General features: G+C 38.3%; 1 protein-coding gene across 1 annotated transcript; it reads left to right on the top strand.

Annotated features, from left to right (window-relative positions):
- Positions 1 to 40: 40 nt before the first annotated feature.
- On the top strand, positions 41 to 11,402 carry snx16 (sorting nexin 16). The gene is made up of 8 exons (XM_077624848.1): positions 41 to 224; positions 1,567 to 2,087; positions 2,364 to 2,450; positions 6,676 to 6,824; positions 6,927 to 6,996; positions 7,582 to 7,718; positions 8,068 to 8,190; positions 11,090 to 11,402. Exons 2-8 carry the CDS (start codon positions 1,677 to 1,679, stop codon positions 11,205 to 11,207), a joined length of 1,095 nt encoding a protein of 364 aa, XP_077480974.1. The 5' UTR covers positions 41 to 224; positions 1,567 to 1,676; the 3' UTR covers positions 11,208 to 11,402.
- The last annotated feature ends 10,329 nt before the right edge of the window (positions 11,403 to 21,731 follow it).

Below are 21,731 nucleotides of genomic sequence, written 5' to 3'. Positions count from 1 at the left end.
GGACACGCGCGTGCTTATAGCGCCCTCAAGTGGCCACATTGGTTTATTACTACAGTTATGTATACTGAAATTCAAGCAAGCTAACATGACACAGAAGAACAGATGACTCCGCGATGTTTAATGGATAAGCAACAACAAGACAATCATTTGTGCTGTTTAAATATAGAATAAATATAGTATGAATCTAGATAGGTGTCCTGAAGGAGAGCGTCACATGTCTTACAGTAAGTCGCAGGAATCCTCTTGTATTTGTTTTAATTTGTGTCTAGGGTCCCCGCATGCTAGCTTACTAGCCAACTTTGTACAAAAATGCCATGTAAAAGTCTTCACTTCAAAAACACTTCTGCATGACAACCTAAACAGTTGTTTATACATTTAGTATCAATATAAATATACTTGCAACCTGAACTAGATCGGTCATTTAGAACGAATTTGAATGGACTGCATCGTTGTAGATGGTAGCTGCATACATTTTGATGCCTTATTGTGAATAGTTTGGCTCTTTTAATGTATTTATTTTGTTTCAATTATACATGACAAGCATCCCTAAGGGTTTTCGAACAGAGCCACATTTGGTCTCCCGGTAAAACACTGTTAAACTTCACTATCAAACACCAATAGGATTAACTAGTATGCATTTGTCATGCACAATGGGAATCCTGTCATAATATACTATGATGTGCCAAAATGTCTTCTTTAAGTAGTAGTAGTGGAATAACTTTACTAACTAGGGAGTCGTTCTCTTATTGTGTTGAATTGTTTGACTCATGTGGATTAATTGTGTATCAGTACGAAGATTGAGCAAGATATATATCAAGGCTGTTATATCTCAAAAAGCCTTCCATAAATAGACTTGTAAAAAAGCTTTGAAGGACTAGACTTGATTCAACTCTTGTATAGTTTGGCTTTTCTCAAGTTGCCGTTTTTGCTGTCCACAAACGGTCATTTGTCAAAAATCTGGATTGGCTTTGTTCCTGTTATTCCAGTACATGGAAAGCATCAATGGTGCAGAACTTGCAACACGTCAAAACATCTGATCAGTCCATACATCTGTAAAAACACATACAACCGCAGTCAACTATAAGCCAAAACGTTATCGATATTCAGATATTGTACTTATATCTACGGACAGTGTTCGAGTGGTTAGCGCGTCGGCGTCGAAGTTCTCGGGTTGACGGTTTGATCCCAAATGGGTCCTCACTGTGTGAAGTTTGCATGATCTACTTGGGCTTTGTGGGTTTTCTCCAGGTACTCCGGTTTCCTTCCACATCCTAAAAAAATGCTAGGCTGGTTGAACACTCAAAATTCACCGGTTCAGGGTGTCCCCAGCACTCCCCGCGACCCTTGTGAGGATGAGCGGTTTGGAAAATAAACGAATGAATGTAACATTTATACATTTGTAAAGTTTATATATTAAAAAAAAAGAAAATCTTTCAACAGATTTTTTTATTGTACATTTTTACTGCATCTTGCTCAAAGTTAGCTGGGATTGGTTTCTATTAAAGATGGATTTGAGTGTTATGAATCCTGTATTTAAGAGAAATATCTTGTCAAATTTTTGCACAGGTTGTTGAACATCTCCGCCAGGACCTGTGATTGAACATTCGGATCAGAATACCTCAGTCCGTCCCAGATCACATCAGTTTTGGCCGCCAGTGACGGTCAGTAGCAAGACGATGGCGTCGCCGTTTGTCCCTGTCCCAGTACCCATGGACAGAGACTCATCAGGTTGTAGTAATAAACTGAGAAGGCCAACAAGAGCTTCCTCGCTTGGAAGTGTCTCTAGCAGCTTACAGTCTTCATCTGCAATAACCAGTTCAAATGTGGGCCAGCCTGGAAAAAGATGTGGAAGCTCCAATCGTCAGTCGCGTTGCACGGACAGAAGCAGTCGAAGCCAGACACCACCGCCTCAAAGTAGCCCTGTCGGGCAAAATGGAGAAAATGGAACTTTTGTACCCTCAGAGTATTCCAGTTGTCCCCGTTCAATATCAGCTCCTATAGAAAGCCATCAAGGAGTAGGAGAGGAGAGACCAATAACTCCAACGGTGCTTGGATACGAGGTCATGGAGGAGAGGGCAAAGTTCACGGTACAGAAAAAAGACCATATAATAATTATTTTTTTCCAAATAGTGTTAGTGCTTCCACAAGCTTTGAATACGCTAAAACATATATTTTTTTAAATCAACACGTTTATCTCACTGCGGAAAATATTCCAGCATTGATTTCTATATGTTTTCTCATGAAATGGCTTACCATTGAAAATGAAATATGCATGAAATGTTTTTTTTTTGGTTTCAGTTTTGAAAAAATCCAGTTTGTTTCAAGCAAGGTTTTACATGTGTGTCTTATATGTTCTGTTCCAGGTCTATAAGGTCCTTGTGAGGAAAACCACAGATGAGAGCTGGGTTATTTTCAGGAGGTATGCAGACTTTTCCAGACTGAATGAAAAGGTGCGTCTAGTGGAGTTTTTAAAAACAGCGGGAAATCATTTTAATGTGGAACTCAAATTGCTATTCTGGATCTGCCCAGGCATCTGCTGGCAATGAAGCTTTTTGTTTTCCCAGGCGGTTTGTTTTTTCCGGATCACACAGTGGAAGTGATTTCAGCTAAGACAAAGAGACCCACAATTTCAAAACAGTCAACCAGTATAATTTAACTAGAGCAGGACAGTTTGTGCACAAATCAGCTGTCCACATCAATTGGAATTCTCATTTCTTTTTAGGGAAAATGTTTTTCTTTTTTTTTTTGGTCTACTTTTGTTTTAACAGTGCAGGATAGCCATTGATGGAATCTGATTTAATCATGGCACTCAATACTTACCGGTCAGTATGTAGTGGGGAATGTCAAATCATGCCAGAAAGGCCAAGAGTTTAGTTACAGACTTTTTCTCAGTCTGCACAATTTCAGTCTCACTGCCATTTCCTTCACACGAATGCAAATTGTTCTGCTGACACAAAAAGCTACCATCTGTTTTTTTGGTCACATTAAATGTGTATGGCCATAAAAATGGTGCCCAGATAAGAGCCAGAAAAGAAGTGATCTTTTTTTTTTTTTTTTTTAACTAAAACGTTATCGCTTGGTATTTGAATTTTTGTCTATGAAGCACAACATAGTAACAAAATAATATTTTTATTGAGTGAAACAAAATATTATACACCCCCTCTCCCCTACATATTGTAGAAATGCATTTTTTTTCTTGAGTACTCCGAGTTAGTGCTTGGCCCTCAAATCACATGCATTGAACATCCTTTCTCGTTTAATGTAAATATTATCACGTGTAATTGTGATAAATAGTGAGCAGTCCTGCCTGCCTTTTGCTGCCACCTCCCACTGTGTTGTCGGCGCCAGTTTGTACTGTGCTCACCGTGGCTCTGCCCTTAAGTGAATGCAGATTGCTTCTGAAAAAGGTAAAGGTCAGTACGCTATGCCCCGAGCAATCGGTGGACATGAAAAGTTCACATCCCTCTGCTTTACTTTCAAGATTGTGATAGAAAAAAATAAATACCTAAAATGATATTCTTTGTAAACCTTTTCTAACATGATCGTGACTTGTGACGCCTTCCCAACTTTCTAAAACACAATTGAAAAACATCTTATGTTAGATAAAACAACGTTGACCTTTTTGGCCATAATACCCAGTATATTTAAGACTACGTGTCAGTAAAGGAAATTATATTTTATTATGCGTGTTATCAAAAAGGTATCATTCACAAAAACCTGCCAGATGTCTGTGTTACAGCTGTGCATGTTCGAATTATGTCTCACTGTGGCCATGTGATAGTATATGCTCAGCATATGTTTTAGTTGGCATGATTAGCTAAAAATACTCAAGAACAGAACCATTTGTGCAAGACAATGATCAGTTAGTGTGGAAATAATCATGCCAGGAAAGGAAAACAATAATTGTTTCATGTCTGGGCATTGAATTTATTGCAACTGGACTGTTTCAGTTGTCAAAAGTATGGAATATGTATGTATGTGTATGTATATATATATATATATATATATATATATATATATATATATATATATATATATATATATATATATATTAATATATATTTATATTTATATATATATATATATATATATATATATATATATATATATATATATATATATATAACTATATAGCCCCCCCATTTTTTAATGGCAGACGTAAAATATAACAATCATTATCGCCTGAACTGTGAAAACATAAAAACGTACACTTTCAGTGAATTAAATTTATGCTCAGTTGGGTTCAGGTCAGGTGATTGATTGGTTGGCCATTTCCTTATGTTCCACTTTTTTGTCCCGTCAACCTCGGTTGGCATGCCTTGAGCCCTTGAACATCTGCGCTTTGAAGTGCCAAGTTATAAAGCATTGAGCTGAAAATGTGCAAATCAGATTTATTGGCTGTAAAATATTTCAGAACTTTTCACTCTGCCCTTCCCTGTCTACAGACGGATCGCTTTATTCAATTAGATGGATGTGTACCTGCGGTTGGATTTGTGAATTTTTTCACAGCCAAAGCACATGAGATACACATGACAGTCATGTTGTTGATTTCAATGAAGCCACTGCTCAGTCGTGTTAATACAGACCACAATTCTTTTATGTCTCCTTTGAATGTGGGAAAAGTTGATCAAAACGCCATGTTTTGTATGATTTACTGTTTGGGCATTTTTCATCTGTTTCTGTTCTGGAATAATTAATTTTCAAAGATTCAGTGCATTCCAGATGTATTAAGCAGAGTACTTGCATATTTAATAATTTCATTTCTTCCCCACCAAATGAATTAAGACAAATGGACATTCAAATCACAGTTGTAATTATTGGTCATTTAGTTTTAGGCAATTAAATTGGATTCATTCTTCAAGCAAATTAAAACACACGGAATAAAAATTCAGTAGTAAGAAATAAAACAAGCCAAAAGGGTACGATAAAAAAAGTTATCATTTATTGTTATTAATCCGATTTGAGGCGGTATGTTTTAGGTAGGGGTTTAAGTGTGGGGCGAGAATCTCGAGTTTCAAATCTGATTAGCTGGGGGCGTAGTGGCGAAATTCAAGAAATTAATTAGATTTCCAAACCGTTTTATAATGCTTGAACACACTTGTGGTTGATAAAATAAAACAAACATGTGAGTCATCCTGCACAGTCAATAAAAATGTTATTGGGTTTCTGATTTTGGCAGCCATTTTTTATTTTTCTTAATTGCTGGAAATACATATAAATTTTCAATGCGGGCCCTGCTCCACATCTAATCATGCACGTTATAGAGTTGTCAATTGCCAGCCAAATACAGGAGCGAGAGGGATATGTTTTCTGAGAAACAACATTTTATTGTTCATCTCATCTCATTTTCTGAACCGCTTTATCCTCATTAGGGTCGCGGGGGGTGCTGGAGCCTATCCCAGCTGACTTTGGGCCCGAGGCGGGGGGTACTCGGACGTTTCGTCGAAAGACGTTTGGTCCCCGGACATTTGGTCGACCGGACGTTTCGTCGAAAGACGTTTGGTCCCCAGACATTTGGTCGACCGGACGTTTGGTCGAACGGACGTTTGGTCGACCGGACGTTTGGTCGAACGGACGTTTGGTCGAACGGACGTTTGGTCGAACGGACGTTTGATAGAACGGGTTCGCGAGTCCCGAGGTTTGAGTCACGAGACTTTCATTTGTTTAACCCTAACCCTATTCACGCAATGTTAAATAATAGTCATTAAATCCCTATTCACCCAATGTTAAAATCTATCAATTGCATGCAAACCCGTTCTACCAAACGTCCGGTCGACCAAACGTCCGGTCGACCAAACGTCCGGTCGACCAAACGTCCGGTCGACCAAACGTCCGGTCGACCAAACGTCCGGTCGACCAAACGTCCGGTCGACCAAACGTCCGGTCGACCAAACGTCCGGTCGACCAAACGTCCGGTCGACCAAACGTCCGGTCGACCAAACGTCCGGTCGACCAAACGTCCGGTCGACCAAACGTCCGGTCGACCAAACGTCCGGTCGACCAAACGTCCGGTCGACCAAACGTCCGGTCGACCAAACGTCCGGTCGACCAAACGTCCGGTCGACCAAACGTCCGGTCGACCAAACGTCCGGTCGACCAAACGTCCGGTCGACCAAACGTCCGGTCGACCAAACGTCCGGTCGACCAAACGTCCGGTCGACCAAACGTCCGGTCGACCAAACGTCCGGTCGACCAAACGTCTTTCGACGAAACGTCCAGTCACGAGGCGGGGTACACCCTGAATTGGTGGCCAGCCAATCGCAGGGCACAAGGAGACGGACAACCATGCACACCCATACCTAGGGGCAATTTAGAGTGTCCAATCAGCCTACCATGCATGTTTTTGAAATGTGGGAGGAAACCGGAGTACCCGGAGGAAACCCACGCAGGCCCGGGGAGAACATGCAAACTCCATACAGATGGACGTGACCTGGATTCGAACCCAGGACCCCAGAGCTGTGAGGCGTACGCGTTAACCACTCGCCCCAAAGGGCCGCCCCATTTTATTGTTTACTTGTTTGTTTGTTTTTTTGCTCTGGGTTGACACTGTTTTGAATGTTTGGAAATTTCATGGCCGTATATAATCATTGAAATTAATTGTGTTCTCCTATTTGTTGTTGACTTGAAAGCCGTCTCAACTGTTGTTACAATTAGTGTCTCTTTTGTGTGTTTTAGTTAAAAGATATGTTTCCAGGCTTTCGGCTTGCACTGCCCCCTAAAAGGTGGTTTAAAGATAATTATGACAACAATTTCTTGGAAGACAGACAGTTGGGACTTCAAGCCTTTTTGCAAAACTTAGTTGCGCATAAAGACATCGCCAACTGGTATGTTAGACAAGCGTGCAAATGAAACTTTTTTGAAAATGTGATCTTTTCCATGCTGCACACAAGGACTTACTTATTCATGCCACCCTCTGTGTTTGACAGCCAATCAGTGAGAGAGTTTTTATGCCTGGATGAGCCGCCAGGCCCCTTTGATAGTTTGGAAGAGAGCAGGGTAAGTATTGGCACATGCACGTGGACGTTTCACTTGTGTGGTTTCTTGTAATATTTGAGGGCAATTTTTAACATTTTTATTGGCTTAGTGTTTGTTGCTGAGGCTTTAAGAGTGTATATTCTTGTTACATTTCCCATTTTAATTTCGACCACTCTTTTCTTTTTATACCATTAGAAATAAGACATTCTTAGAATGTTTTTTTCACACAATTATTAATTTTTAACCAATTTGTATTGTTTCCTGGAATTTTGACTTGGTTTTGCAAAAAAATAAAAAGTGGATTCATTAGTGCAATCATTTTACTGACAGATTGTACAATAACAAAGTTGTATTGAGCTCCTCACATCATTTATGTATGAACACAATTCAATCACACAGAGACTAATTTAAAAATTACTGATAATTTTTGATGTTCGCCTAAGAAAGAAACCACCACCTGGAAAAGTTTAATTGTATCCAGTAAACAAGCTGATTTTACTTAACATTTACACTTGCCTTGTATCAGTTTGCTCTTAATGTGTATTTCACCCCCAAAAACTCTTTTGTTTCTTTCTCCTTTTTGCATTTTGTTGCTGCCACCTCAAGGCTTTCTGTGAAACTCTGGAAGAAAGTAACTACCGTCTCCAGAAAGAATTGCTGGAGAAGCAAAAAGAGATTGGCTTGCTTAAAGAGAGTCTTCGGGAGAAAGAGCAAGCCCTTTCGCTAATGGAAAAGCAAGTGAAGTAAGTAGGAATCTGAGCGCATACACACATCTCGTTAATTTGGAAAAACAAATTAAATGTTGCTATTTAATTGACATCGCACTCTAGTTACCTTCGTCATGATTGCGCAGTTGTATTTCGGAATGTTCGAGGTTGTTTAGGTTCCAATTTGTTTAGTTTTTATTATGAGTAGCAAAGTAAAAGAAACCAAATTCCTTAAAGCTTATTATGTCAACAATTTATTGCCTATCAGTTACATATTAAATTGATGCCAAAAGTTCAAAGTTTTTGCCTACCAAAGAATATTTCTAGTTTATTTTATTATATCTCCTATTCTGTTATGCTTTGTGTCTACGCGTGTTTGTGCCAGTACTGAGTGCGTGACTATGGAGTCTCCATGTGGTCTGTCAGCTCAGGGCAGTGAGAGCAGTGGAGATGCAGATGTGGAATCATCTGCTGCAGAGGCTGATCAGGACATGCCAAATGAACACAGGTAAAGTAACAAAAAAAAGCAACAAAAACCACCAACACACAGGGAAATAAAAAACATCACTACAGGTGGCCAACACAAGTACACAGAACAAATGAAAACACGCACACAAAGGTATGTTATTCATCAAGTATCTAATGGGCCAAATGTATAGCCTCAGGCAAAGTGAATCTTTATGCAGCATTTCAGCACTTTCTTTTGGATAAAATGTCTGAGTTAGTTTATTTCCCTTTTGGAACATTGGCCTATTATAAAAAAAATACATCTTAATCTTACCTCTCTGTAGTTGGCAAGTTCAATTCCCAAGAGACAAAAAAACAAGTTAATATTGCATAGCACTGTATTATCATATCCTAAAAAATCCAAGTGTCTGTTAAGTAAAACTTCTTTTCCTGAACTATCTTGAATTAGTCATTCAATCAATTAATCAACAAATTCAAATCAACCATTTTAGGACATTTGATTGATTTCACTATAGCATTTGTTGAAATTTCCATAAAATACAGATGACACAGGCAGCAACCAGATGGTGATAATGTCACTTTCTTAGAAGTGTAAAGAAATAATCACCCCAGGTCTGTTTTGTGTGTTCTAATTCCAGACAGAAATTCATCATCATTACACTTATATGCACTATGATAAATGTGGTTTTGGTTTAAAATCAGATGCAACCAGTATGACTAAAGAAATTTGTTCTAACAAATGTAGTATACCTGTTGAGCAGATGTCTGGCATCATTTTCCTCTCAAGTTAAATGGACAATTACTGAAAACAAGCCAAAAAACTTCATTCCCAAATGCCAGTTTGTCTGTCCCAAACAAGGAGAGAATATAGAAATCATTACAACAGTTCAAAATATAGATAAAAGGAGTCATCCTCTGGACTCTTAATTGCAATTCATTTCTTAGGGAGTCTTTTTTTTTTACCATCCTTTCTGCTCTTTACAATCATCTTCTGCAGTCAGAAGGCTCCAATCTGACATCAGAGTCCAGAAAATTGAGGTACTAAATATTCAATAATACTTCTGCAGGCTATCCCAGGCTTGTTTCCTTTTCTGCTCTAAATTAACACGCATCCCTGACTTTGCAGCTGTGACTGTTTTGTGTATTCGGTAACAACAAACATTTCAAAGGATCCCAATGACACCATCAATAATTTCAATTGTGACATTTGGAGTCTGATCAATTCCAATTTAACAGTTTATTGTATACTGCTTACATTGTAATGCACTCAGAACAGTAATCAGATAATCATTTTAACACACAAAACACATTTAATCAAGTCTCGCAGTGCTTTCACAATATAAACCATTAGATTTTAATTTAGTAATTTATCGGACTTATATTTGGCAGACAAGTTTTAATGAACCGTGCATTTTACCTGAGGTATTTTGCTAAAAATAAATGGTACTTTTACTCCGTTTCGTTGAGCTACCATTATGTTCGCCACTTTTATTATTATTTATCTAGTTGTACTTTTGTGAACAATGTTTTGGTGGATCAGAGAGATATAAAATATGCCTTGGGTGTTGTCAAATGACTCAGTTTCAACAATACAACAAAATAAGTCACAGTGATGATGGTAAATTTAAGATAATTATAAATTGAATTATACTTGTATAGCGCCTTTCTGTCTTCAAGGCATTCAGGGCACCATGACACTATATTATGATTGATTTAGGTTATCGTTTAATTTAAACCAGAGAAACAAGGGTTTTAGGATGGAAGTTCCCCTAGTTGTAATATGCATGACATTATTCTTTTGAAATAGGACATTTGTTTTGGTTTTGTGGCCATTGGGACACAAGGGAATCCGTATTGTTGATGACAAGTACATTATAGATTCCAAGGATGCTGAAACATGCTTGGCATACAAATGTAAACAAAAGGATATTTTTAATTCCCATAAAATGTATCTATGGCAATTTATATGTCAAAAAATCCATTGAAATCCATGAAATGTATGTTTTCAATATCTGGATTGAATCATACAATTTCTTAAAAAAATAGTTTCATTTTGAGTCAATACTTCAGATTCATACCCTTTTTTTAAGAAAGTGAACAATTTCATGTTAACGTATTTACTTTCCTGAGGATGTGTTTAATGCCATACACCACCCCACTGATGCTATTTTTATTTTGTAAATTGTATGCCACACGCTCCAAAAAATACAATTTGATTAAAAAAAAAAAAATCAAGAGATGAACTTCGTCAAAATTACCAATCTTCTAACTTCCCTTGCAATCTTACTTATATATATATAACTTTTACTGCAAACGTCGTCAGGACTTTTGTGTGACCCACAAACAACATGAAATGGTAGTAAAAGGAAGCCTTACATTAGAATCAATTACTACTCTATATTAAAGACCTGACTGTCTTCTTTTAGTATTAATCTTCTTTTATTTTCATGCTCTTCTCTTAACACTCATTTTGTGGCTAGTTAAAAGGTCAAAGAATTATTTTTTAACTTTCTATTTAATTTTTAAAACACCCCTGAAGTTATTCCTTTGATGATGAAAAAACTGTCTTGCTTCTCTTAAAAACTTGCGTAACAGTGCTCACAAGTCTTGTATGATACGCTGATGCGTCTCTTGACATCATACATGAGAGCGATCAAAAATTTGGTGTGGCCTCGGGTTGCCATCAATCATGACCATTTTCACATGGTGGCATTAAGTTCTGTCCTCAAGCCTTCGTATTTGCCCTTTCTGCTTTTTCTTCCCATCTGCTGTCTTGAACTTGAGTAAACTGCAACAATGCAGACTTGCTTTTTAAGGATATTATATCTTGTGACATTCTATGGCACTCTTGCAGAAATTTGATTGCTTTATTAACGGTTGTATAGTGCCTCCAACCTCGGTGTCATGTTCAATGGCTCATGTATACTTTTACTCTCCAGTGGCACATGTGAAGTTCACCTGGATCGGTCGTCTGCCTGTTGGTGTGGGCCATCACTCAGTGCCTCTCCTCCAATCATCCAGGTCACCCAGCTCGAGCAACAGAGGATGGGTTATTAAAAACACTGGTCTTTCTTCTTTTCCTTTTCCTGTCTGTCCTACGACAATACTCTATCTGTCATCATTTTTCAAAAGCTATATATTATTTCTTTTTTTCCGCAGACAGATAGATGCTCCTTTATCCCTTAAAGTCCAGCTATCATAAGGTTTTGCACACTAATTAAATCATATAATCTTGTATACACTATTCAAAATGATTCATCGAGACTCAAACTGAAGAAAAATGATTGAAATTGTATAATAAAAATAATTTATGTATCAGTTTGCCTCTGCATAGTAGAAACAGATGGTGTAATCGAAGGTAATCTTCTGGCTTATGACTCAATAGAAAACAGTAGTCCAAACTGGTTGTCTTTATCGTGCGAGTAGTTGGAATATGAAATTGAACCTAGCGTGCCTACAGAAGGGTAAATATCTTACATTTATGGCTCTTGACTCTACGAGCAAACATAGTCATTGAGGAACTAATAATTTATCATCTGAGAATATTAAAAGGTTTTTTACTGGTCCACTTTTGGCGCACCAAAAAAGCAACAGTATGCGTGCAGGAGCGATTTCAAACACAACACGTAGTAACCATTTTTCCAATAAAATAATTGTATTTCGAGGAATATTATTAAAGCGCTGGCCGCCATAACAGTGAGAGGAAATGGATAAGGGCACAGCGCCCGAAAAAAAGCCTTCCTTCGAAAGCTAGATTGCTTCTGGTAACTGACTCTGGCTTCTTGGTCAAAAGCGAAATGGGATTAAAACTGTTTGTGCGTTTTTTGGTTTATTTTACAAAGAAAAGGACTACAGGTTGTGCCTTAGTGAATTCCAATCTACTGAATTCTTTGAAGTACCCCCTGGGGGGATAGTTGGACTTTAAGTAGCAGAAAAAAAACGCTGCTAGGATCAGGTTACTATTTTCAACAATTTTAAAGAACTTCCAAGTTCTGTTGCAGCTTGTTTCCATTTGTTCCTATATGGTTTCCATATGATGCGTCATGGCATCTTACATGTAATAATGGAATAAGAAATTCTGGAGGGTGTATACCTTTCTATAAAAATATCTGGAATCCATTTTCCTGTTTCTCATGGACTGAAACACCTTTTCTTAACCAATTACATTGATTTTTAAACTTGACTTCATAGTTAATCCAACCTGCTGAATCAAAGCCAAAGTTTGGTTTCTTGACCAAAAACATCTCTTTTAAATTTTTAATAGCAATCGTGTCACTTTATATATACACTTGAATCCTTTCTTTCATCAGTCGAGGCAAACCTCCGACGAGAAGCAGACAAACATGCCTATAACGACGTGAAAACTTGACCATATGTTCGAACTTCCAGCCTTTTTGCTTTGCACTGCTATAAAAAGTATAGACATACCTTCACTTTAGGAATGCCACTCATTTCACATAAAACACCTTGTAGTGTTTCAAATATATCACCTATGAAAGGCCACACCAGCCACTAGGATGGTCATTAAAAAACTTTTTTTTAAACTTGAGTCAGTGGTTAGCATGTCTGCCTTCTTAATTGAAGACTAAATTGTCCATTGTCTTTATTTACTCTTTCATGTGTTTTCCACATGATTTTTTAAAAATAATGTAATAAATACAGTGTAAATTTTATGCAACTACAACACCATGAAGCATGTGTACTACACACTTAGATTCATGATAGTAAACGTGAATCAAATCCACGTCATAAGAACTTAATAGTAGAAAGCAGGAATATAGTTTTGAGAAATTATATGCAAAAAAATAGGCACGTTTGTTTATATTTTTGTCACGTTCCACTATTTCATGCACACTTGTATATAATGGCGTCAGGATTTTTTAGGCAATGCCAGATAAAGTGCAAAAAAACATGTTTACAGCAATTACCATTACCTCCTGGCAATGTTGTATCTTACACCAAGTTGGAGATGTGTAACTCCAATGTCAGTGGCTGTATTGTGAAGGGTATCAATATTAAATCTGAAATTAAGGAAAATGACTCATTGGCTGTCACTTCAATAGTAGTCTTTTATTTATTTTAGTTTTTTAATAGCTGTAAAACCTTGAAGGAAAAAAAAACTTTCGGCCTCGTTGACCCTATACCAATGCTGACATTTGTGCATCCTGAAAAGCCATATATTTTCAAATACACTTAATATTTAAAAAGAATGTGTATGTTCAATAGCTGTTTTATAGCTAAATGACTATTCAATACATCTCTTGGAATCAGTGATTTGAAGCACTTTATGCATAAGCAGTAATACTACTTAATATTTGCTTAGATGTGCTTTTAGTTATAGTGTTTTTGTTATTAGTTTTTGTTCAACCTATGCTGACAATGTAAGGGAATTAATAATTTTTCATTTCATTTAAAACGGAATTAAAAATATCCTTGACTTGACCTAAATTGCCATTTAGGTCAGTAATGTTTTATCTGTACTCTGCCATTGTTTTACTTGTTTAAGTTTTATTGTTAAGTGCCTTTAAAATTTTATTTTTTGGTTTGTTTTAGCTGTATGGATAAACTATAGGCATTCTATTTAAAGAAGTGTTTATTTGACACACCTATACGTGTGTCACTGCTTTGGACCAGGCTGAAATGTTTCTCAAATAGTATACATGTTAATAGAAACCCTTATTTTGATTTTGATGTTTATTGTATGTGTGTCGAAAACTCAAATTGCTCAAATCTGATCATAATAGTATACTAATTAAGCTTAATTCACCAACTTTATGTAGAATTATATATATTATGCACACATCTTTTTCTTCTTTACTCTTTTGTTGTCTTTTTCCCCCTCCATTTTAGTAATTAAAGTGACTTTAAATTCCTTTTGACTATTTGTTTCTAAATAGCAGCATGGTTATCGAGTGGTTAGCACGTCTGCCTCACGGTGTTGAGATTGATGGTTCAATCCCTGGTAGGCTGGTAGGCTTTGACCTTCCTGTGTGGAATTTGCATGTTCTTTCGATGCCACTCTTTTTGTCTGTATTTTTGCCAGGATTTTGTAGTTGGGTCTAGAATTTGCTCAGGTTTTGTCACCTCCTACTTTCTACCTTTTAATATGTACATTTTCTGGATCCAACAATGCATTAAACAAGATGGCGACATTATTGAATCGACTGAAAAATAAGGAGCTAACAAATACTTCATTGAGAGACACACTAATGGGGAACTCTTTTATGCAAAGCCCCCCACTGGAACAGTTTGAATGCTCTATTTGTGAAAGAGATGCACTGCCATATCTTTTTGCAACACTCCATAATATTTTCCATCTGCCTTTTAATACCTTATTAAATTTACTCCTTTTAGTCATTCAATTTTCCCCCAGGGTTGTTAGCAACAGTCTTCATTTTCTTTTGCTCAGTCCAACAATTTTTTTCATTTTTACTTCCAGTTTACAGTCCCTTTATTGAATTTTAGGTTTTGTAGTCATACAGTAGCAGCACACGCTTTCAATGCCAGGGGTGTCAGACTCGGGTTGGTTCGCGGGCCGGTTTAACGTCAACTTGATTTCACGTGGGCCGGACCATTTTAGATATAATATTTAGATTTTTTTTATTATAAATCGATTAAAACAACTGGATTTAAAGCCCTGAATATTCAGTTTTTTATAGATATAAAACAATGTTTATTTTAGCTTTTTTTATATTTTTTTACATTTTACTAAATGATTTTTGAACTAAAAACACAGAAAAAAACGATTAAAAAATTACAATTATTGATTTAAAAGGGGGAAAATCAGGAAATTTAATATACATCTATACGCTTCATTTTAATTTGATCCTAAAACAGAAAGTCGGCACTCATGATTTACTTTCCCGGGCCACACAAAATGATGCGGTGGGCCAGATTTGGCCCCCGGGCTGCCACTTTGACACCTGTGCTGTAAGCTAAAAATTTAACCAGGAACAGCTTTTTTTTGCACTTGCAGAAGGTCCACTGGCCCTCCCGCAAATGAAATGCAAACAAAATCCACACAAACCTTCTAAACAGCATCTTTTCTGCTCCATGCTGTGTTCCAGCTGGTTGTGATGAACTGGCTGCAGTAGGACCCTCCTACCAGTAAAGCTCTGATGATCCTAGAGCAGGGGTTGGCAACCCAAAGTGTTGAAAGAGCCACATTGGGCAACAAAAAAACAAAAACAAAGACAAAAAACTATGTCTGGAGCTGCAAACATTGATATCCTTGTATAAGCCTTATAATTAAGGAAATATATCCCATATGTATCTATATTAGCCTACTGCCAAAAGGACTAAGTTGGCATCGTAAGCATTCATGATTAAATCTTTAAATTCCCTCCAATGCATTCTATAGAGAATGACGCATCACGTGACTGCTCTGTTATACTTTTAACTTCATTACAATAATAATACATTAATAATGATTCATTGCTTTGATAAAATTAAACCCACAACAAAATGGAATGTGCATAATACGCCTCTTCGCCATCTGTGAATGGTTTTCAAATCTTTATTAACTCCTGGTTTGCAGCAGTAGGGGAGTTTGGAGATGCAATCCATTATCTATTTTTTGGCTCCCTAATTTCTCTAGAAGTAAGTCAATCACAATTTTTTCCTCTTTCCCAATTGGGTACTCGGCTGCAAATGCAGCATCCCTTACCTAGAAATGTCTTTCCACTCTTTTTGTTAGTTGACAACTTATAATACCCCAAATGTCTTCTATTCTATGAGGTTTCACAGTTTGAACATGTTACAAATAAGTGTGAAACTTTTTAAAGACAGACACAAATCAACAAATGATACTTCAGTCTCATTTGACATTGTAATTTCATTGTAAACATCCAATCCAATCCCACATATTTTCAATCAGTCAGCCTTCTATCACTTCTCTTTCTTCTTTACCAGAACTGCTATGCCTCAATCTGAACTCTCACTTGCTCCTTGCCTGGTTGTAAATTACATCCACCTTTTGTAGTTTTTCTTTTTACACTTTGACCTCAACAAATCCAGTATGAGCAAACACCCCCTATCTATGCAGTCCTGTCTGTACTCTGTACCAATCTGACACTGGATAACTCTCCCTTCCAAATACCAAATCCTATACTTTGCTGACTGATCCATGATTGCAATTGCACCCAACTCTGAAACTTTCCATTCCAAGCGCCATCAATTCACCAAAATGTGCAACAAAACTCTTTTTTTTTTTTTCAAATTTTGCTCGATCACATCACAAATAAATGATTTTTCTCCCACTGACATCGCAAACTAATCTAGTCATTATTTTACACTAAATTTATGGTTACTTGTAATTGTTTAGCATATTTTCACTTATATTAACCCAAAATTAGGTATGCCCACATGACCCCCGCACTCTTTTTTTGGGCCTAAAAGCAGATTTTCATAAAGATTACATAGTATAATTATACCTTGATCCATTCTCCATTCGGCATTTTAATCCTTGTATTTCGAACCTTCCAGACTACTGATAAAGATCAGCTGAACGTTCAGTTTTATATAGCTTTGCAAATTGGCTCGTCTCACTGCGGGCCAGACCACAACATTCCAAAAAAGATATAGAAAATGTCCTTTGAGAGATTTATTCTCTGCCGTTTTCTTTAAAATCACGCAGAAATTAAACAAGTACGGAACCCTAACACTCACCCTCCAAAATCGACATTAAATCATTCTTTTTATATTGATTCTCTGATTTGGTGGTAATCATGTCAGGGTTTTATGTAATATGTTGATGCTAAACTGTGAATGTCTTGAAAGACTGTAACCAAAGGCCATTATCTGACAAGATTATTCTGTTAGTCTTTTCTTTTTTTGTTCAGGCAACAGTAAAATTGCAAAATCAGTGTGAAGTCTAATGGAGGCTATAAAACCCCTATGAATATACAATTTGTGGCTGGCATGGCATCTTTACACAAGGTTTTATAAGACTGAACAGACACAGTAAGTACTAGTTAAAAATGAATTTGACATTTTATAGGTGTAGCATGTCACTCTTAAAACGATCAAGTTCTGCTCTCAAAAATTGTTGCAAATGTTCTAAGAAAGTAACAAAAAAGTCATTTTGATGATCTTCTTCTAAATAAATGAAATCTGGCGGCTGAGTGGTTAGCGCGTTGGCCTCACAGTGGGAGACCTGGGTTCAAATCCAGGTCGATCCACCTGTGTGGAGTTTGTAAGTAAACAATAAAATGGGGCGGCCCGTTGGGCCGAGTGGTTAGCGCGTCCGCCTCACAGCTCTGGGGTCCTGGGTTCAAATCCAGGGCATGTCCATCTGTATGGAGTTTGCATGTTCTCCCCGGGTCTGCATGGGCTTTCTCCGGGTACTCCGGTTTCCGCCCACATTCCAAAGACATGCATGGTAGGCTGATTGGACGCTCTAAATTGACCCTAGGCATGAGTGTGAGCGTGAATGGTTGTTAGTCTCCTTGTGCCCTGCGATTGGCTGGCCACCAATTCAGGGTGTCCCCTGCCTCTGGCCCAAAGTCAGCTGGGATAGGCTCTAGCACCCCCCGCGACCCCAGTGAGGATTAAGCGGTTCAGAAAATGAGATGAGATAAGATAAATGAAATCTGTTTGTGATTAAACATCAAACATATACGATTATGTTACAATAGGAAACATTAGCATCAGCACTAGCAGGTAGTTGATTGACAGTCGGCACAGACATGCCGACAAAATCCTTGGACTGACAAGGCAAGCTGTTTTTAAATCCTTATTACATGTACTCATTAAAAAAAAGTCTTTACTTTTACCCAATCCAACAAATTATTCATTTTAATTTGACATTACAGGAACTTTTAGTTTAATGTGAGACATATTGGAGTGAGAAATAAAACCAATGGAATAGCGATTGTGAATTTAGAATACTCTAATTCAACTTTTTTACGTCGCGCATTTAAAGCACATGAACACGTGAATGTATGTGGTTGCTAAGAGAATTTATTTTGTGAAATTTTCATCTAGCTTTATGTCTATTATAAGCTCTTGTGCTCTAAATATACCTCAAACAGGCAGCCAAATATTTTTTGTGCATTAAGGAAAAGTTGCTTTCTACTTGAATGGAAGCCCAGACTTCTTTTTTTTAAAACTGAAATATTAATCCCCTGATTGCTTCTGTGTGCCATCAGCGTCACTATCTGTTACAAGTAATGAAGTTCCTTGATGTCTTTCTTTTTTTGTGGCAAGTTATCGTAGCCTGGAAACAAATTTAAGGTCTTGTGTTTAACTGCTGGGCTGTATCTGATGCCATGCTCTAAAGCAGGGGTCTCAAACTTGCGGCCCGCGGGCCAACTGCGGCCCTCGGGACGATAATTTGCGGCCCCCGTCTTAATATGAAAGATCTTTTTTTTTTTTTTTTTTTTTTTTTTTTTTTTTTTTTTTTTTTTTTTTACCCCTTTCCCCATGATGGCGCAGTTTAAGTGGCAGCCAGTGGCAGTAGCTCTGTCCACTCATGTTTTTCTTGTTTTACAGCATGTTTTACATGAAAAATTAGAGGGAACATTGACATGCACCTGCTTGTGGCAGGTGTGATACTGGTGTGCCGATAGCGAGCAATGATGATGTCGTGACCGGATTATTCGCCTAAAGACGTTTCGCCGACGGACGTTTGACAGACGGACAGGTCGTACTAGTATTTGTTAGTTTAATGATTAAATACAAATACTAGTATTTGTATTTAATCATTAAACGCTGTCTTCAGCTGGATTTGACCGAATTTGAGAGCATTTTGAGCCGTTTGGCGAATGGACGACATTTTTTTGCCTCCATCGCGATATCATCCAGTATTTGTATTTAATCATTAAATGCTGTTTTAGGATGGATTTGACCCGATTGCTGTCATTTTACGGCTCGGTTCTGCTACATCTGCCTGCCCAAGAGTGCTTATTCCCGGACTGCCATTGATGGTAGACGAACATTGATTTTTACTATAATTTGGACAACACCGGCGGCGGGCCGGATTAAAAATCCTAACGGGCCGTATATGGCCCGCGGGCCGAGGTTGAAAAACTTGTACACACACGATCCGGCAGGGCGAGCGTTCGAATCCCGTTACGGCGAAACCTCCGTTCGGCCGAATGAACGTTCGGTGGAACGTCCATTCGGCGACCTGCCCGTCTGTCAAACGTCCGTCGGCGAAACGTCTTTAGGCGAATCATCCGAGTACCGATGATGTCGCTCACACTGGAACTCAGTGCGCTCAGGGAGGTTGTCTTTCTGCTCAGACCAACAAAAAATTAGAGGGAACTTTGGTTCGGAGCTGATTGAACCAATCACGGTGAGGTATACGGCTATGGAGGGCGGGACATCGGCCGGGCTGTCCAGTGCCTTGCTCACTCACTCATTCATTCCTCCAATCAGCTGGGCGGAGGAGAAGCCGTGAGGCCGATCACTCCGCTCGGCGCGCACACTCCTCCGCTGCTCTCAGCATAGAACTGAATGAGGCGCTATGATCTGTGATCCAGCCTGTGTCAGTGTCTGTAGCCATCTCCGCGATTGAAACGGAGAGCGAAAGTGCACATGCGCCACAAACCCGCGCGACTGAATGTGAAAGATCAACCCGAGACTCATTCCAAGTGGAAAAACATATTACAGAGCCCCAGAGATGTCTCTTTCAAAGCCTGCCGTGAAGAGAAAGGTCGGTGATGAGCACAGACAGTTTCAAGAAAAGTGGGGAGTGCAATATTTCTTTGTTGAACACAGGGGCACCCCAACGTGTCTCATTTACACTGAAAAAGTTGCGGTGCACAAGGAATACAATTTGACACGTAATTGTACTACGAGACATGCTGAGGAGTACGAAAAATACCAGGGAGATGAGAGAGCCAACCAGGTTGCCAGTCTTAAAACACGTCTTCTGAGGCAACAGGATCTCTTCAAGAAGGCTACCAAAGACAGTAATGCAGCAGTCAAAGCTAGCTACGCCGTTTGTGAGTTGATTGATCCTGTGCTAAGTGATCCCAAATGGCTCATGGACTTGGCTTTTCTTGTTGATATCACACATGGGCTTAATGTACTGAACAAGAAGCTACAAGGCCAGGGGCAACTTGTCAGTGCTGCCTATGACAACGTGAGAGCATTCTGCACTAAACTTGTGTTATGGAAAGCCCAGCTCTCTCAGACAAACCTTTGCCATTTCCCAGCATGCAAGGCTCTCGTGGATGCAGGCACACCATTCAGTGGTGAGAAGTATGTTGAGGCCATTTCGAAGCTACAGGAGGAATTTGATCACAGATTTGCAGACTTCAAGACACACAAAGCCACATTTCAAATTTTTGCGGACCCCTTCTCCTTTGATGTGCAAGATGCCCCTCCTGAGCTTCAAATGGAGCTCATTGACCTGCAGTGCAACTCTGCACTCAAAGCCAAGTTCAGGGAGGTGAGTGGAGAAGCAGACAAGCTTGGGCAATTTTTGAGAGAGTTGACCCCCAGCTTCCCTGAACTTTCCCGAAGGTTCAAGCGGACCATGTGCCTTTTTGGGAGCACATACTTGTGTGAGAAGCTCTTCTCCACCTTGAACTTCAATAAGTCCAAGTACAGGTCCAGACTTACTGATGAGCATCTTCAAGCTCTACTGAGGGTCTCCACTGCTTCCTCCCTCAAGCCAAATGTGACTATGTGAGAAGAAGCGCTGCCAGGTCTCTAGCAGCAAGGAGTAGGCAAGAGAAGCCGTGTTCAGAATATTTCATGTTCAATGTTCCATTCAAGTTCAGAAAGTTAAAGGTTAAAGAGCTGTTAATACAGACATTTGAAACGGAATAAAAATAATTCATTTTCTCTACTTAGCCAGCCAGTGTATATCTACTGTATGCTCATTAGTATTATTTGGTTTTGTATTACTGATTGATTTATTTTTTATTCATCTTTAAGTTAATTTATTTAATTCATTATTTTTTGTTAAAAAATAAAGATATTTGATAACGTTGGAATGTTTTATCAGTGCTTTTCTTGTGGAAATCCTGATGCGGCCCAGTCTCACCCAGACTCGGCCTCTAGCGGCCCCCAGGTAAATTGAGTTCGAGACCCCTGCTCTAAAGGCTAAAGATTTATGGCTGTCACATGATTTTGACAACAAAGCTCAGCCTGAGGACCTCAATTTTGCTGTTTATTTAGCAACCAGATACATCTAATGCAACAGACTACTATAAATATGGCTGTAGGGAGGCACATGAAAGTCACTTAAAGTAAAATCATATATATTTGTTTCCCTTTACTATGTCATTCACTGGCATGGTGAGTGAGTGGGTAGCATGTGTGCGTCACATTTTTATTGTATAATGATGTTTATCAATACATAAAGCTTGTAAAAAGGGTAACCAATAGGGTTCCAATATAACAAATTTAAAAGAGCAATACGTTTGTAATATTGTTGGCCAAAAATGGGACTTTAACCAGGATCAACATATTTAACCACATTAATTTACATTGCCAGAGAGAGAATCAAGCTGATTTATCATATCATTGTTGCATTTCAATTAGAAATTAGAAAATACAATTTCTAGAGAAATACCTGGGTAGCTTTGCTGGTTGGTCTATATGTAGTACAAGTTACTTAAAAGTACA

This window comes from Stigmatopora argus, chromosome 17, assembly GCF_051989625.1.
Source record: "Stigmatopora argus isolate UIUO_Sarg chromosome 17, RoL_Sarg_1.0, whole genome shotgun sequence".
Lineage (NCBI taxonomy): Eukaryota > Metazoa > Chordata > Actinopteri > Syngnathiformes > Syngnathidae > Stigmatopora > Stigmatopora argus.
Note: the sequence above shows the minus strand (reverse complement) of the source record. Positions and strands in the feature narration are given on the sequence as shown.